Source organism: Anabrus simplex, chromosome 3 (assembly GCF_040414725.1).
Source record: "Anabrus simplex isolate iqAnaSimp1 chromosome 3, ASM4041472v1, whole genome shotgun sequence".
In the NCBI taxonomy this organism is placed as follows: Eukaryota; Metazoa; Arthropoda; class Insecta; order Orthoptera; family Tettigoniidae; genus Anabrus; species Anabrus simplex.
In genome coordinates, this window is record NC_090267.1 from 249,847,064 (window position 1) to 249,866,331 (window position 19,268).

General features: G+C 38.1%; 1 protein-coding gene across 1 annotated transcript in view; it reads left to right on the forward strand.

Moving 5' to 3' along the window:
• form3 (formin 3) overlaps positions 1 to 19,268 on the forward strand; it is a 962,880-nt gene that overhangs the window by 938,880 nt on the left and 4,732 nt on the right. Inside the window, exons 20-23 of the mRNA XM_067142982.2 lie at positions 1,342 to 1,498; positions 7,206 to 7,330; positions 12,600 to 12,746; positions 12,888 to 13,048. Of these exons, the coding sequence (XP_066999083.2) occupies positions 1,342 to 1,498; positions 7,206 to 7,330; positions 12,600 to 12,746; positions 12,888 to 13,048 (590 nt within the window). The remainder of the gene's footprint in view (positions 1 to 1,341; positions 1,499 to 7,205; positions 7,331 to 12,599; positions 12,747 to 12,887; positions 13,049 to 19,268) is intronic.

A 19,268-nucleotide genomic window follows, 5' to 3' on the forward strand; every position in this document is an offset into this window, starting at 1 on the left:
ATAACCCAGTCTATTGCCATTATTTTGTAACTAATGTAGCACTCCACTTGAATCTTGCGACAAATATTGGTGAATATGATAATAACAAAAAAGAGGAATTGTACCAGTATTTGTGGAAAATTCTCTGAAATAGGTAGTGATCTACTGCTTTGCTTATTGATAAAAACTGTGAGTAATCCTATCTTTTCTCATGGATTATTCTACTAATTTATACTAGAAATTCAGATTACTGTATATTTAACTAAGAGAATTACAAGTTACAAGTAAAGTTTTTACTACCTGGAGTCTAGTCATATATATAGAGAGAGAAATACAAAATGGAACACATATTAAGATAAACAGAATGACAGGTTAGCACTGGAAGAGCGAACAAGAGAAAATTAGGCTAACGCTAATATGGAAACACAGAAGGACAAGGATAACCTCAGCATGTTCAGACAGATAGGCTCTCTCCTCATCAATCCCACTTCTTCTCAGTACCCAATGTTTATTATATTTTATTATGGAAGTTTACATTTATTCATTAGTCTGTTGACAGTACAAGTGAAATTTGCCCAGTGTAGCTGTATCTTGTGCTCCGTGATTAATTAATTAATTAAATAAATAAATAAATAAATAAATAAATAAATAAATTAATTAATTCGCTTTTGCTTTCCAGCTTCATCAGGAGGGCAGACTTCAACTTTTATGGAGGGGCCATTGTAACAGATCTTGTCTCTTGATGAGGGAAATATAGGATAAGAAGAAAGCCATATAAACACAGGAAAAGGGAAGGGACAAAAAGATAAAGATAAATATACAGGTTGTAAAATTCTAGGAACAAGGGTAAACAAAAGAAAGGAAATGGAACCCAACAGGTCAAATATAAATAATGGAAAGGAGCAAACAAATGTCCAATCAAGTAATATTGAGCGAGATAGAAACATGAAATGGAATGCATAATAGGATTTAAAAAGTGACAGGTTAGCATTGGAAGAAGGAGCAATAGAAAGGATGACATGGACTAACATGAAAACACAAAAGGCAAGGACAATCTCTGCACTTTCATTCACTGCCATCTTCAAACATAATAAAATTCCTCATCAGTCCCAATTCTTCTACATCCACATCTTCTCAGTGTCTGATGAGCTCATTTCTATTTCCCACCTTCATCAGGAGGGTGGGCTTCGACACAAAGAAGGGTCATTTGACTTTTGTGGTGTCTGTTGCCTGCGTCGACTACCTTAGTTCATAAAATCTTACTTCTTCTCCTTCAAGATTTCCTACTTCTCACTTCCATGTGTTCTTTAAGACCTAAATTTAATTTTATATGTAGACTATATCCCATATTCTCTGTTACAGATCGCTCATGGGCTAGAAGAGCACGAGGCGGAGGTAGAAAACGTCCTGAACTGTTGAGTGCCGACTTCTCTGGTGAGAGGGAGCGGCCGAGTTCACCATCACCGCTAGCTGAGAGCAAACCGATACTTCCTGCATCTGAAGGAGAAGGCAAACCTAAGTAAGTCATGACAACTTCATCCAACATAGTAGTAGTAGTAGTAGTAGTAGTAGTAGTAGTAGTAGTAGTAGTAGTAGTAGTAGTAGTAGTAGTAGTAGTAGTAGTAGTAGTAGAGAAGAAACATATTTAGTTTGTAAAATGTAAGTGATATCAGCAAATACTCAAAGACAGAAAGCTAGGAGGGAGGATAGGAGTTTCCAAAATATCAATATGATAGGGCAGTGTAGGTAAGGAGAGCAACACGAAGGGGAGATAAAGACTTCTAGTTCATCAGCATTTGTTCTATCCAATGGCAGAGTTTGACTTAATTTATAACTGTAAGTTTTGACAGATGTAGAAACCTCACAGTTATAGACAAATATGAGTCTGATACAGCTTAGATCATGTCTTGGGTCTCTTTCCTATTACTTCCAATATGTAGTCCATCCTTCCACTTGTATCAATGTTTGCTTGTTGCACATGTCCAAATCATCCTTGAAGTTTTCTGCACATTTTCTCTTGGACTGGTACAATATTAAATCATTTTCTCACATCTATATTAAATACATGTTACAATCTGATGATGCCAGCTGAGTATCTGAGTTTTAGTCTTCATCATCATCATCATCATCATCATCATCATCATCATCATCATCATCATCATGTACTTGTTAAGAAGTATATAGTTTCAGATGCCATCAAGGCCTTATGGTTATTAGATGGCTGAACAATCCAATAAACCATGAGATTTCTGCAATGCTACTGAGTGAGTTGGCCATGCGGTTAGGGGCACGCAGCTGTGAGCTTCCATTTGGGAGATAGTGGGTTCGAACACCACTGTTGGCAGTCTTGAAGATGGTTTTCCATGATTTCCCATTTTCACACCAGGCATATACTGGTGCTGTACCTTAATTAAGGCCCACTCCTAGCCCTTTCCTATCCCATTGTCACCAAAAAACCTACCTATGTTGGTGCAACCTAAAGCAACTTGTTCTGTAATGCTGGCTCATCAAAAACTATGAAAGTTCTTCGTTGTTGTAGAATCTGTTTGTTATTTCTTCTGCAACTTCCCCATTTTTTTTTTCCCCCTACATTATCTTTCATCAGACTTGCATCTTTATCACTGCTGTCAAAATTTTGTCGACCCTTGTATATAATATGTTGCCACATTAGCTGATCAGATGCTACATTCTCCCAGTTATCTATATCAGTTTAGCACTTCTTCATAACAGACTTGAGAACATCTTTGATTTTGTTGTCCTTTTCAATTCATTCATCAGTTAGGAATAAATCACTTACTTTGGAAGGTGATATGGCTGGTACTGAAGTTAATGTTTGATAATCATTGCTTGAATGCTCATGGTATTTTTCTTGTCCACAAACTGATGTTTGCTCAATGGTCCTGATCCTATTTACGTAATTTTTGGAGTAACCATTTCTTTTGGTGATGCCATATATGATATCCACCTCTTTAGCGAATTCATTTTTCTCTAATGGTATGTTAATGGCTCTATTAATCATGCTATAGAATACCACCTTTTTGTGTTGCCTCGGGTGGTTAGAACAGATGTTAATTATGATATCTGTTTGTGTGGGTTTTCTATATACTTTGTATACCAAATTTTCATTATTTCTAGTTATTGTTACATCTAAGTAGTTCAAACTTTTGTTCTCCTCCTTTTCAATTGCAAACTTGACATATTTATCTATATTATTCAACTGGTCTAACAAACTATCTGGCTTACGTTCCTGTTAAGAATGGGGTGGTACCAGATTGGCAAACACCCTGTTATTTAGTGCCTCAAATTGTGTGGTGTTCTGTGCCAGTCAGTGGCTCACTGTTCTAGCTCGAGGCTATGGCTGCTACAAATCACTTCTAGAGGATTACTTTCCCCTAGACCCCATCTCCAACCCTAAATGCATGAAAAAGGTATTTATAAATGATCCTTACAGCAAAGGGAAGGATTAGAGATGACCCTGGGAACTGTCAGTATCGCGCCTGAGGACACCAAGGAAGTGGCGCATTCTCTTTCGTATTTCATACCACATGTAGAGAAGTATCTCAATATGGGCAGTTTTTCCTGCGTGTTCAGAATACATGTGAAATGAACGAGTTGTTATTATAGATTTTTCTATTGCTTATTTTTGGAACATCCTCATCATATTACATTTACATTTAATAATAACATCTATAAGCAAGTGAGAGGTTTGGCTATGGGATCACCTGCATCTGGTATCCTGGCAGACATCTGTATGGACTATCTAGAATCAACCAAAATAGTAAATAGAATAAAAGGATTAGATCTTTAGTTAAGGTACATACACGATGCATTCGTTATTATCAATGACCATCAACATTCTGATACGACTCTGGTAATGGGAATGAGAAGAGAACAATGACAAAGTCCCTAAAAATTCCTGATATACTCGTACATATGTACATGAAGAATGTTGCTACCAAAAATCGCAAAAGGTAGTTAAAGGCTACAGCTCTTTGCAAGGGAAAAATTTCTTGTATGACATTTATCTCTTGAACCATCTAGCTGCTCGTTACAGCTCAAAACCAAGAACTAGTAGCTTATCTCTGATTTATTGAATATTTCATGGTTATTCATTGGGTTAGAAGGAAGCTCCAGCACTAGGATGAATGTTTGATTCCACAAATTAAGAAAATTACATCTTTCTTTTAGTTACTTCAAGACACACCTCACTCAGCAGCTAATTTACTAGCCTGATGCAGGATCAGTCCTGGATGGTGTTGGTGAAGAAAGTGTACTGTAATTTAATGTATCTCTTGAAGTTATTCTGTATGTAATTATTGAATTTTCATGACTGCATACATGTACTACATATGAGTAACATGAAGTAATAGACTGAAAGTCGATTTCGATTATTGTGTATGTTATTAATTTGTTCACATACCTTAACGTTCGATTCAAAAAATGGTACACAGTTATAATAGCAAATTTTGCTTGTAGAGAACCAAACTATTCTCGCGGCCACGAAATTAGGCGGGTCAGAGAAATTATGCTGTTGCCAAGGTTATGTAGCAACTGGCAAAGAAATGTCTAACTGAACACATCATTTCGGAGCGCGAGGCAAGTTGTTCTCTCTCAAGCTCCTGATGTTACTTCATATAATGTTGAAAAACAAATTATACTACAAGATTCAGGAAAGACTGCTGATTTCAGTGGTATAACTATTTTCCATATAAACCACTTTAAATAATTATGAAAAATAAAATCTTGAACGAGTAAGTGTAAATCCATAGAATCATGTATTGAAAATTTCAGTAAGCGGCCAAGTTTTTATTTCTTCAGCCAATAAAATTTTGTCTGCGGGAAAAATGTAAAAAAATCGCCTGACTTATATTTTTTATCTGAAACATGTTTCCGTGAGTCTTGTAATGTTCCTGGAAAATGCCCGGGAAAGCGATCGTGTAAATGTCGCAAGCTGAGGCAGTTCGGGGCGCGCGCACCAGCACAGGCTGAAGGACCCTGTAAATACTTTTGGATTACATATTAATCCGTATCAGTTTTATTATAACTTTAAATATTTGAATATTGTATATTGTACCGAGTAATATAGAAAAAGAACTACTTTAAAGAATAGGCTTACACTGATTTACAATGAAGTAAGAATCGGTTTCTGGCTTCAAGGTAGCCTTAGTCACTGTCATCACTCATCTCACTATCTGTCGAGTCGTCTTTTACACTGATGATGAATGGCTCCATTCTTTCGTCCCTTACTATTTCCTTGGCCCAATCGTCTGTTTGAACACTTTCCGCGCGATTGAAGCACTTTTCCCAATCTGCAGCAGTCACACGGTCGATGGCTTTTCTACGCCCTTTATTTTGAATGTCTTGTTCCTCTCTGCCACTTCTCTCTTGACTTGAGCCCAAATCAATTCACATTCACTATCCATCTTTAACTGCACTTACGATGCGAGCTCAACAGCTGCATGACAGGGAATGACTCGGGTAAGGTGGCCGGGAGCGGATGGGCTTCAGTTTGACAGCACTGCACGATCAGCGTTGCCAATCCGTGCCCGGGGGTAAGCGACTCTCGACCATCTGTCGCTTCGCCGTTCCCATATCTGACGACAGCGCAGTTTTCCTCACCCGCCTAATTTGGTGGCCGCGACAATAGCACTGGTACCACATATTGTCAAAATTAGAGACTGGATGTTATGCAAAATGCGTTATTTGTACAAATATAATGCAAATACTTTAATGTACGTTCATTCCAGGGTCTTAGGGTTGTATGCAACAAGGGTTGTATGCAACACTCTCATTTCATTTCATCTGTCATTCATTAATCATTGCCCCAGAGGAGTGCGACAGGCTTCGGCTGCCGGCACAATTCCTATCCTCACTGCTAGATGGTGGCTTCATTCATTCCATTCCTTACCCGGTCGAATGACTATGCTATGCTATGCTATGCTTGCCTTTTGCCTATAAATGCACATATGCTTCTTTTCTTTTACAAAATTAATGTCGTATTACATTGAAAGCTAAAAGGAGCTTAGTATTTTTTAAAATTATGTGATACACCTTCACTGCAAAAATGGGACTGCCCTGTTTTTGAAGGTTGCGTTGTACCGTTACTACCTGAAGGGACGACCTGCTATTGTTGATCCTAATTCCTCTTAGAGAAAGAGGGGCTCAGCATCTGTCTCTTTCCCCAATTATTGTTTGAAAGAATAGAAAGGATTTTAAATAACCTGTATTCTTAAGAACTTGGCATATAGAGGCAAAAATATGTTTCCTCACATCCTCTAACCAAGGACAGCAGTAAAATGCCCATCATTTCTCTCACCACTTTCAGTTCACTCTTTTTCACCCTTTTAAAGCTGGTATTTCTGCAAGTGGTGTGTCAGTGTTCACTAGTTTCCTCTTCGTATTTACAGGACAGTTACTTCATCATGCCTATAGAACAGGCAACATTAAGGAGCAAAGTAAATAAATCTGTTAAAGATTTTGTTGGTGATGTGTTTTCAGTCCTATTCTGTAAAATGTGTGAAAACTATTTTGAGTTTTTAAATCTTTAGTGACTATTATAGCAACTATTTTCAAGATTTTAAAACATTTTTTTTAGTATCTAACATCTGGTCTCTAGTCATAATGGAAGTGTTGGAACTCCAGAAAGTGATTTCACTTCATTTGTCCACAGCTTCAGGTTTATAGAAATAAAGGAAAGGTCAAGCATAGAGGGCTGTCTTGAAATATCACTGGCTATTCATGTTGCTGCCGGCCCCGTGGTGTAGGGGTAGCGTGCCTGCCTCTTACCCGGAGGCCCCGGGTTCGATTCCTGGCCAGGTCAGGGATTTTTACCTGGACCTGAGGGCTGGTTCGAGGTTCACTCAGCCTACGTGATTAGAATTGAGGGGCTATATGATGATGAGATAGCGGCCCCGGTCTAGAAAGCCAAGAATAACGGCTGAGAGGATTCGTCGTGCTGACCACATGACACCTCATAATCTGCAGGCCTTCGGGCTGAGCAGCGGTCACTTGGTAGACCAAGGCCCTTCAAGCGCTGTAGTGCCATGGGGTTTGGTTTGGATTCATGTTGCTACTTAGCTCCTGCAGGGCTTTTTCGGAACAATGCTGTCAGAAAGAAGGTAGATGAGTTCCTGATGAATGTCTTGTTTGTATGTCCTGACTTTTATATTGAGGAGTAACTATCTTGAGATCTCCTGTAATGTATTACGGTATTTTCTTTTATCCAGAGCATGGCGCCAGAAGATTGAAGCATGGCTGCAAGAGAATGAAAAGGAAGAGAAGCAGAGTGAGGAGTTGAGAAGGCGCTCACGAAGAGTCCAGAGTAACAGGCGATCACTCGAAGCAGATTCAGGTAAAGTCTTGAATCCATAAATGGGCATGTTGTAATGTTTTTGTTTCTTCTTTGACCATAGGGGCAATGACCTAAATATTAGGCCCCTTTAAACAACAATCATCATCATCATCATCATCATCATCATCATCATCATCATCATTTCTTCTTTGTGTGACGTTTTAGCTACTGGTACATCATTACTCTGCCTTTGATCTGTATCCTTAATCCTTCAATTCAGTATTAAAATGGCCAGCAATGTGCTCCTAGAAAGTCACATCACATCACTGTGTAACTGATGCACTGGCCATTGCAGCACGTTCTACAAGTACCAAATTATAATACATTTTTATTTTGAATTTTTGAGTTTATTCTCAACACCGAGTGAACTCGCCTCTGTGTCATCATGAGGCTGGATATCAACACTCATTATTTGGGACTGTTTTTGAGGAATCTTGTTTTGATGGGAAGTCTTAAGATAAAGAGAAAGCTATGCAAACATAGGAAAGGGGAGATAAAAGCAAAAAGATCTATATAGAAAGTAAAAGATGAGATACTCAGCATATCAGAAGGAGAAATAGAATTGCATGGCTTTAAAATATGAATATGATGAACAGGAATGTATAAGTTACAATTGAGGAGCTGGGTGGAATAATGAATTAATGTACGTAAAGCAGTTTTTCTGATTATTGCACAAATAATATCCTCTGTGTTCTGTTCATCGACCTAGAAAGCATTAATTCATTACCTCTTACATAGAATGCGTGGTCTGCATTTTAACATTGCAGTCCACTAATAAGTTGTTCCATATAGTGCACGGGCTTGCTTAAACAGCTTAGGCACTACCGGCTTCCGCCAATCACGGCCGATTTGCGTGTAAACAGTGTGTTGTGTTTCTTGGCGAGTTAAAAGTTTTAAGTGTTATGTTAAAACCTGCCCAAAGGTTTTTTTGTGTGTGTTTGCGTGTGTGTGTGCGCGTGCATGCATGTTGCGTGTTGTGTGCGTTCGTGTGTGTGTGTGAAGTAGTCCATTATATTCATGGCATTTTACTTTGTGTACTGAGTGTGGAGATGGCTGAAAATTCTGGAATGTGATCGGTACAACAGATGGCACAGACAACACCTGTGTCATGCTGTGCAAATATCAGAAACATGTACAGTACTATCACTGCTTCTGTCTACATAAACTGTTGTATGCAACTAATGTTAAAAATGATTCCGGTAGCTGGACACTTTGGAGAATTTTTGAGATGATTTAGCTGTCTTGGAAGTAGCCAGCTCTCCTCATATCTCCTTTGTGTGAAAAAAGAATAGACACTTCAAGTTATGAAATATAAGTTTAGGTAGCATAAACAACACATGATCTTCACATCACCCCAATTGCAAAAACTTCACTTTAATAACATCTGAACTATCCAAACACGAAAAAAATATATCCCTCCCACAAAATATTAGCACACGATAGCTTTACCACAGCAACCTTATCCACTCGAAGATATGCACTACTCTTTAATTAGTGTTTAATTAGGTTAGCGAAGTAAGTACTGGTTCATTATGAGTCGGTTTGCCGTGGGGAAACAGTAAGCATAATTTACAGCATGTTACTTTTGAAATATTCCACATTTATCTGGCTAAATGACACACTAAGCATTCTTTGCCAAAACTCAATCAATCAATCAATCAATACTGATCTGCATTTAGGGCAGTCGCCCAGGTGGCAGATTCCCTATCTGTTGCTTTCCTAGCCTTTTCCGAAATGATTTCAAAGAAATTGGAAATTTGGTAAGTTATTCCAATCCCTAACTCCCCTTCCTATAAATGAATATTTGCCCCAGTTTGTCCTCTTGAATTCCAACTTTATCTTCATATTGTGATCTTTCCTACTTTTATAGACGCCATTCAAACTTATTCGTCTACTAATGTCATTCCACGCCATCTCTCCGCTGACAGCTCGGAACATACCACTTAGTCGAGCAGCTCTTCTTCTTTCTCTCAATTCTTCCCAACCCAAACATTGCAACATTTTTGTAACACTACTCTTTTGTCGGAAATCACCCAGAACAAATCGAGCTGCTTTTCTTTGGATTTTTTCCAGTTCTTGAATCAGGTAATCCTGGTGAGGGTCCCATACACTGGAACCGTACTCTAGTTGGGGTCTTACCAGAGACTTATATGCACTCTCCTTTACATCCTTACTACAACCCCTAAACATCCTCATAACCATGTGCAGAGATCGGTACCCTTTATTTACAATCCCATTTATGTGATTACCCCAGTGAAGATCTTTCCTTATATTAACACCTAGATACTTACAATGATCCCCAAAAGGAACTTTCACCCCATCAACGCAGTAATTAAAACTGAGAGGATTTTTCCTATTTGTGAAACTCACAACCTGACTTTTAGCCCCGTTTATCAACATACCATTGCCTGCTGTCCATCTCACAATATTTTCGAGGTCACGTTGCAGTTGCTCACAATCCTGTAACTTATTTACCACTCTATAGAGAATAACATCATCCGCAAAAAGCCTTACCTCCGATTCCACTCCTTTACTCATATCATTTATATATATAAGAAAACATAAAGGTCCGATAACACTGCCCTGAGGAACTCCCCTCTCAACTATTATAGGGTCAGACAAAGCTTCACCTACTCTAATTCTCTGAGATCTATTTTCTAGAAATATAGCAACCCATTCAGTCACTCTTTTGTCTAGTCCAATTGCACTCATTTTTGCCAGTAGTCTCCCATGATCCACCCTATCAAATGCTTTAGACATGTCAATCGCGATACAGTCCATTTGACCTCCAGAATCCAAGATATCTGCTATATCGTGCTGGAATCCTACAAGTTGAGCTTCAGTGGAATAACCTTTCCTAAAACCGAATTGCCTTCTATCGAACCAGTTATTAATTTCACAAACATGTCTAATATAATCAGAAAGAATGCCTTCCCAAAGCTTACATACAATGCATGTCAAACTTACTGGCCTGTCATTTTCAGCTTTATGTCTATCACCCTTTCCTTTATACACAGGGGCTACTATAGCAACTCTCCATTCATCTGGTATAGCTCCTTCGGCCAAACAATAATCAAATAAGTACTTCAGATATGGTACTATATCCCAACCCATAGACTTTAGTATATCCCCAGAAATCTGATCAATTCCAGCCGCTTTTCTAGTTTTCAACTTTTGTATCTTATTGTAAATGTCATTGTTATCATATGTAAATTTTATTACTTCTTTGGCCTTAGTCTCTTCCTCTATCTCGACATTATCCTTGTAACCAACAATCTTTACATACTGCTGACTGAATACTTCTGCCTTTTGAAGATCCTCACATACACACTCCCCTTGTTCATTAATTATTCCTGGAATGTCCTTCTCGGAACCTGTTACTGCCTTAAAATACCTATACATACCCTTCCATTTTTCACTAAAATTTGTATGACTGCCAATTATGCTTGCCATCATGTTATCCTTAGCTGCCTTCTTTGCTAGATTCAATTTTCTAGTAAGTTCCTTCAATTTCTCCTTACTTCCACAGCCATTTCTAACTCTATTTCTTTCCAGTCTGCACCTCCTTCTTAGTCTCTTTATTTCTCTATTATAATAAGGTGGGTCTTTACCATTTCTTACCACCCTTAAAGGTACAAACCTGTTTTTGCATTCCTCAACAATTTCTTTAAACCCATCCCAGAGTCTGTTTACATTTTTATTTACCGTTTTCCACCGATCATAGTTACTTTTTAGAAACTGCCTCATACCTGCTTTATCAGCCATATGGTACTGCCTAACAGTCCTACTTTTAATACCTTCCTTTCTATCACATTTATTTTTAACTACCACAAAAACAGCTTCATGATCACTAATACCATCTATTACTTCAGTTTCCCTATAGAGCTCATCTGGTTTTATCAGCACCACATCCAAAATATTTTTCCCTCTGGTTGGTTCCATCACTTTCTGAATCAGCTCTCCTTCCCATATTAACTTATTTGCCATTTGTTGGTCATGCTTCCTGTCGTTCGCATTTCCTTCCCAATTGACATCTGGCAGATTCAGATCTCCCGCTACAATCACATTTCTTTCCATGTCGTTTCCCACATAGCTGACTATCCTATCAAATAATTCCGAATCCGCATCAGTGCTACCCTTTCCCGATCTGTACACTCCAAATATATCAAGTTGCCTATTATCTTTAGAAATGAGCCTTACACCTAGAATTTCATGTGTCTCATCTTTCACTTTTTCGTAGCTTACAAATTCTTCTTTCACCAGAATGAAAACTCTGCCGACTTAAGTCAGGTAAACTTGTTTCCCAGTCTGATATTTGAATTTCATCTTCAAGATTCATAATTTTTTTGCCTGATTTTATCTTCAGCTCGTATTTTCACTGTACAAATTTTGTCCTCAGTTGCTCTTGTAAGAATATGTGTATAATTAAGAAGAGACATTAAGGAGGATTCAGCTTGATAGGGTACTGACAGTTTCTGCCAGAGGATAAAGCATGTTTAGTTGGTACATAAATGGACTGCAACATATGTAAATACAGAAAGTGAATAGTGGACCGGGATGATCATCGCAGGATTCCAAAATGGCGTTCTAGCGGATCTTAATTAAATTTTCCTGTCAAAATGTAGCTGCAATTGTTCTCCCACAAATATTCAGTCACTTCTACAGTGCTTTCTAAGGTAACTCTCTAGGACTCCAGTATTCTTGGTGAAGCAAATGTGATCCTTTGTACAGTACTTGAGTAGGAATGGATGAATCCAGGTCTCATTGCCTCATATTGTTACCGAATCTCTCCTTGCATCATACCTTAAATTTTCATCATTTAACTTGATATTTAGGATACAAATGATGCCAGTGGATTATGAATCTACAAGAAAGTCATAATACAGTCTAATAAATTAAAGTTTTGTTATACTTTACAAGAAAGTTCTTTAACATTTTAAAGTTGAAAATACAGATCGAATTGAAATATAGTAAGAATCATATTGATACTGTATTTTGTTGCCAGATTTCTTGCATAAGCCTTTAAAAACACTTTTAGTTAATTTCAACGAGTGATTATTATTTTTATCTCGATTTTCTGGAAGGTAAATAATTAGTTACCAGTAATTTAATCACTTTTCCCTTCAATATTCAGTACAAATTCTTTATTGAATCATTTAAGAAATGATCTGTTATTGACATAATAAATGTAGTTACAATTAATCATTGAATTATATGTGTCCATTTATTTATTTATTTATTTATTTATTTATTTATTTATTTATTTCAGAGAGTGAAGGACGAGGCAGCACTCTGGATACTTTACCGGAGGAGAAGACCACTCAATCTCAAGGCAGTCAGTACAAACGAGTCTATCCTGACTGGAAACCGACCATTGAGAAGACAGATGTTGTGAAAGCAATGGAAGCAATAGAAGGTACATTTTGTTTAATATACTGTAACTCTTATAATTTAATTGTCTTTAATATTGACAATTGTGTAGTCTGAAATAAGCTGTGTGTATGTTATGAACAATGATTGATATGACATTCAAACCTGAATATGCAATATATTTCAGATGCTCAGCCGCAAACACCAATCAAGGATAAATCGCCATGGCGCAAGTCAAATCTAAATGTAGCCAACAGTACAGAGGAGACGGAACTTGATGTACGGAGACTGCGCAGGTTGCGGTCTAGGGGCAGTTTGGATGTTGGTGCATCTGGAAATCCTCTGCAGGTTAGTTTATTGTTGCATTAAGAATAACTCTTATGGAAAAAATCTGGTACAGTGTTTTGTTTCTAGTCTTGGAATATCTTTCCTGATCCCAGGCCCAAGATAATGGCTATACTTATCATACACCACAACAGATAGACACATTCCATGAAGCATTAATTAAACAAAACTTATGACTGATTGTGTTCCTCATTTCTGAGTAAAACAATAATTATTACAGATAGTCATTTTATCCCAGGAAAAAAAAGTTAAAATCATTATCAATCATTTTTCTGCCTGAAAAGTGCAAGCTACATACATTATCGAAAAGAGGAAGATACAGCATAAACACAATGACTGGTCAATGTGGGAAGAGAGACAGAAAAACAAGATTTGACAAGGACTATCACCACATCTTCATACACACCTGTCGTCACATAGATGGGATCTCTCCCCATCAATCTCAGTTCTTTTGCATCCATTCTTTTTCTCGTTTCTGCTTCTCAGCTTCATCGTGAGGACAAGCTCAATACTCATTTAGGGACCATTTTGAGAGCCTCAGTCTTGATATGTAAAGTGTACATAAAGGAAAAAGCTAGGTGAATACACTAAAAAGGAAGATAAAAAGATAAAGATGAATTCAATCCATTCACAATTCAGAAGTATGAATGTTACGGTTATTTATTTTCTTAATGTTTTCCTGAGAAAATTATTCAGAAAATATGCTTGATACATATGATACAAAAGAGTAGATTACATAACTCTTTTAACTATATCAGTTATGATTATAATTAAATATTGATAAAGGAATTGTTAGTATCAGGGGACAAAACCTTGAGGTGTCCGGCTCCATGGCTAAATGGTTATCGTGCTCGCCTTTGGTCGCAGGGACGCTGGGTTCGATTCCCAGCCGGGTCGAGAATTCTAACCATAATTGGTTCATTTCACTGGCAAGGGGGCTGTTTGTATGTGTCGTCTTCATCATTATTTCATCCTCATCATGACACGCAGGTTGCCTGTGGGTGTCAAATCAACAGACCTGCAGCTGGCTAGCCGAACCTGTCCTCGGACACTAAAAGCCATACACCATTTCTTACGTACTTCATTTACCTTGAGGTTGTTGAATACTTCAAATATTTGGGAAGTGAAATAATGGAAGATGCAAGGTTGGATATGGAGAACAGTAGAAGGGTACAAGTGGGAAGTACGTTCTACCAGGATGTAACAAACCTGGTGTGGAACAGAGAATTTCCTTATGAAATAAAAAGAGATAAAGTATAAGAAGTACTATACCCCTATATTAATGTATGCATCAGAGACTTGGACTTTGACAGCAAGAAAAGGGAGTAAAATTCAGGCCTGTGTGATGAAGTTCCTGAGGTATGGTAGGGAAGACAAGAAGAGACAGAGTAAGAAATGCTGAGGTCAGAAAAGAGATAGGGGTAAAAAAACTGAGTGATACTATGGAGAAGAATAAATTGAGATGGTTTGGAAATGTTATGAGGATGGAGGAGGGAAGGATATCAAAACAAGTGTTGGAGGCTAAGATAGAAGTAAAGAGGGCAAGAGGAAGGCCCAGAGCAAGATGGATGAACTCTGTCAAGATCAGTATAAGAAAAAGAAGACTGGAGTAGAATACAATTACTGAAGAGGAGTGGTGGAAGGTGAGGCAATGGTGGAGAAGTGCCATCAACACCCCGACCTGACAGGAGCTGGACGGGGGAAATGAAATTGACTATGATGATGAAGGAATTGTAAATATTTTCATAGACACTTTATGAAATTCAATGGAATAAACTTTTGAGTGAGACACATTAAACATAAACTGTGAAGGACCAGGACATTCTGTACATCTTAAGTCCTCTTTTATTTCATATATTTATTAATTTGTGTTATAAACAGTACAGTATATTTAACCCTTTGCCATTTCTAACACTCTGGAGAACTTGAGTTTTATGACTCACCTGCCATACTGAACACTCCAAAGCACGCATCAAACACTCGGTCATTAGAGGTTTGTTGACAGAAATATTGAAGGGTCTTCTGAAACGATGCTGCATTCCCATGACTTAGCAAGCTCTCAGCACCTTATTGACGGTCTTTCCTGTATGTATTTCACAAGTAGACCTAGTTTATAAACATCACCTTCCAGTTACAGATTATTCATGTTTGAGTTCACACTACGTTGTCTACTAATTGCAGAGTATTGTTGAAAGGTTTGAAAGAATGCAAAATTGGAGATATGTTACAAATGTGGAGCGAGTAAACTTTCTAGTTGTGGTTCAGAATAGTATTCTGGTAAATGTAGTAGTACCGAGCTTGATAGCTGCAGTCGCTTAAGTGCGGCCAGTATCCAGTAATCGGGAGATAGTGGGTTCGAGCCCCAGTGTCAGCAGCCCTGAAGATGGTTTTCCGTGGTTTCCCATTTTCACACCAGGTAAATGCCGGGGCTGTACCTTAATTAAGGCCATTGCCACTTCCTTCAATTCCTAGGCCTTTCCTATCCCATCGTCGTCATAAGACCTATCTGTGTCAGTGCGACGTAAGCAAATAGAAAAAAAAATGTAGTAGTGATGATGATTCTGAGAATAATGAAAATCATTAAAAATATTGTGTAAAGACCGAGGGACAGGGCTACAGGAAATATTACAAGTGATATATAGAGTCGCGATAATCATTGTGATGAACTAGAAATATGGGAAAATAATGCTGGTCCAAATTGCATTTACTTTCTGGCAGTTCAGAAAATAAAATTTGAATTATTTATAGGATGGGAATTTTATGAAGTTGTATCAAAGCAGACAAATATTTATGCAAAATAGTTACAAAGAAAAACTGGCACTGCTGATACTACCCGGCAAGACACTAACACTGACGAAATAACACTGTAAGTGTTATGGGTTTGGTTGTTTTACTTAAAATTGTGATTTCTTATTAGGAGACTTTGTAATGATACTGAAAAAATTTAGGGAACTAACAAATATATATGCACTAATCATTTAGAAATGAAATGCAAAATAAATTACATTTATATCTTCATTTGTTTGACTTCTATGTAATTTTCTTTAAAAGGTAGCATTTGTGCTGCTGTGTCTATTAGGATTTAAATGCTCCTGTCAGAATACACTATAATTCTGGCCAGGCAGCTACTCTTAAAAAGGGAATGGGAGAGGGTTAATATGTTTCTAGAATTACCGGTACTGACAACAATAAGTATAATGGCAATGATGGGATAGGACAGGACCAGGACTGGGAGGGAAGCAGCCGTGGTGTTAATTAATTAAGATTTCATTGTGTAAAAATGGGAATATAGTGTATTAAATTAATTTTCTACACATTGATTGGCTCTTTCCTTTTATAAATAGCTGGTTTTCATATCAGTCATTTACAGGTTATGTTGGTGAGAAAGGATAATGTGTGTGAATAAATTGTTTCACCTGGAGAGACATTTTCACTTAGGAATTCAAACTGAGAGTATTAATTGTTTGTTGAAAGGAAGGATTTCTGTATTAGTCTCTATAAAAAATTCATCCAAGTCAGTGGGTGTACAATCATTCAAAATTTCCTGGTTTTCTAGATATCAGTGGTGGTTTAACATATTTGCTCTGTTCTCATAAAGTGATCAAGTACCGGTAATGATCATAAGTATAACTGTCTATTTGGCTACTTCTTCTTGAAACAATCACCATCATATTTGTTTTATTGAGGAGGATTTGAGATGGAGATCTGGCACTATTGCTAGCACAGCTGTAGAATGGGTGCTTATCACCTGTTGTGGCCAATTCATTTTAATATTTAGTTTTCATAACTGCATTGTACTTGAGTGTCACTCAGATCCTTTCCATAGCTCAGTCAGTAGAGCATTTGGTTCCCACTGGTGTTTGGTTGGCCATTTTTGTTCTGTCCTTAACATCTCCTTAGCATGTTCTAAATGTAGTTCAACATGACGTAATAACATGAAACTCTATTTCAAGAACAACTGAATTGTGTTTCTCTATTCAGAGATAAAAATGAAGTATAGGACAAAAATGTCAGTACAACTATACAGGATGAATACAAAATGCTGTTTTCAAAGACCAGGGCATAATAGATCACATCAAAACATGCATGAATAAGATAGGAACTAATGCCATATGTCAAAAGGGGCAAGTATTATTTCTGTGGGTTGCACCTCTGTTATCCAAGGGTTTAAGCACCAACTGTAATACCATATGTCCTCGTCAAACATCCCACACTTCCTAATTGAATACGCTGTTACCACTGATCCACATTTAGGGCTTATACTCAGGTGGCAGACTCCCTAACAGCTGTTTACCTAATCTTTCCTAAAATAATTTCCAAGAAGTTGGGAATCTAATGAACATCTCCCTTTGTAAATTATTCCAGTCACTAATTACTCTTCCTATTGTCTTTCAGTCTGTCTTCTTGATTCCAGCTGTATCTTCATATTATCATCCTTTCTATTTTTAAAAGCTCTCTTTATGCTTATTCATCTACTAGTGTTATTCTATGCCACCTCTTCAATGACAGCTCAAAACATACCGCTTAGTCAAGCAGTTTGTCTCCTTACTCCCAAGTTTTCCCAACCCAAGGATTGCAACATTTTCATAGCGCTACTATTTTGTAGAAATCACCCAGAACAAATCATGCTGCTTTCCATTAGTTCCTTTCCAGTTCTTGAATCAAATAATCTTAGTCCCTTACACTGGAACCATACTAAGTGGGGCCTCACAAGTGACTTATATGCTCTCTCCTTTATACCCTTATTACAACCCCTAAATACCCTCGTAACTATATGAAGAGATCTGTAACTTTTATTTACAACCTCATTAATGTGATATCCCGAATGAAGGTCTTTCCTTATATTAACTCCTAGGTAATTAAAGTGATCCCTGTGAGGTAGTATTTAACACTGAGATATCCCGGATTCAGGAGGTCAAATGGACTGTATCGTGATTGACCTATCTAAGGCATTTGATAGGGTAGATCACTGGAGACTACTGGCAACAATAGTGCAGTTGGACTTTACAAAAGAGTGACTGAATGGGTGGCTATATTTCTAGAAAATAGTAGCAGTAGCCTATGCAGTGGCCTCCACGGTATGCTCTAGCCATACATTTTGGTGGGTGTGCTATTTACCAACTTAGCACACTGGGGCGAATGCTGTCAACCAGGAATGAGTTAGCTGGAAAATTTATAATGTCCAATAACGGACCATTTATATTGGTATTATAAATTTACTCATTTGGAACAAATATTTCAGGTTGCCTATGGGAATCAACATCTATATCATCTGATGGCCAGCAAGCATCAATTTTTGGTAATGAGACTAAGTCTCTCATAGTGCATTGATTGGCACTGCCGGTGGCTCCAAGTAGCCTACGCAGTGGCCTCCATGGGGGTCGGTAGATGCAGAATGGGTCTCGGCCTATAAGTGGCCACGGCTGGTCCATGGTCTGACAGCTCTGCACTCTGACCAGCCAACCGAGCAGAGGAGGGGGAGCCACGGCTCTACTGTGACTCTACGCCTCTGCATTTGGGAGACGGGAAAGGGCTGGACCTCAAGGCTGGCCCCAACTGTCGGCTGTCCTGAAAATGGTTTTCTGTGGTTTTCCAATCTCCTGCACTAAGGCAAATGCCGGGACAGTTCCTAGTATAGGCCACGGCTGCCAACCCCCTCACCTTCTCCGAGCATCTCCTTCACCGTAACAAATCTCCCGGCCTGAGAGACAGCTTCACCATTTAAGCGGCCTGCCTCCCCTTTCAGGGGAGGAATGAAAACATTTTAGCAGTAGTATTAGTCGCCTCCATGGTATGCCCTAACCATGTGTCTTGGTGGATGTTCTATTTACCAGCTGATGAGCCCACCTTAGCACACTGGGGTGAAATGCTGGCAACCAGGAATGAGTTAGCTGGAAAATTTACAATGTCCAATAGCGGACCATTTATATTGACATTATAAATTTACTCATTTGGGACAAATATTTCAGGTTCCCTATGGGAATCCACATCTATATCATGAGTAGTATGTTCTGAGTTGTTAGTGGAGAGATGGTGTGGAATGACATTAGTAGACGAATAAGTAGGAAAGATCACAATATGAAGATAAAGCTGGAATTCAAGAGGACAAATTGGGCCAAATATTCATTTATAGGAAGGGGAGTTAGGGATTGGAACGACTTACCAAGGGAGATGTTCAATAAACTTCCAATTGCTTTGCAATCATTTAAGAAAAGTCTAGGAA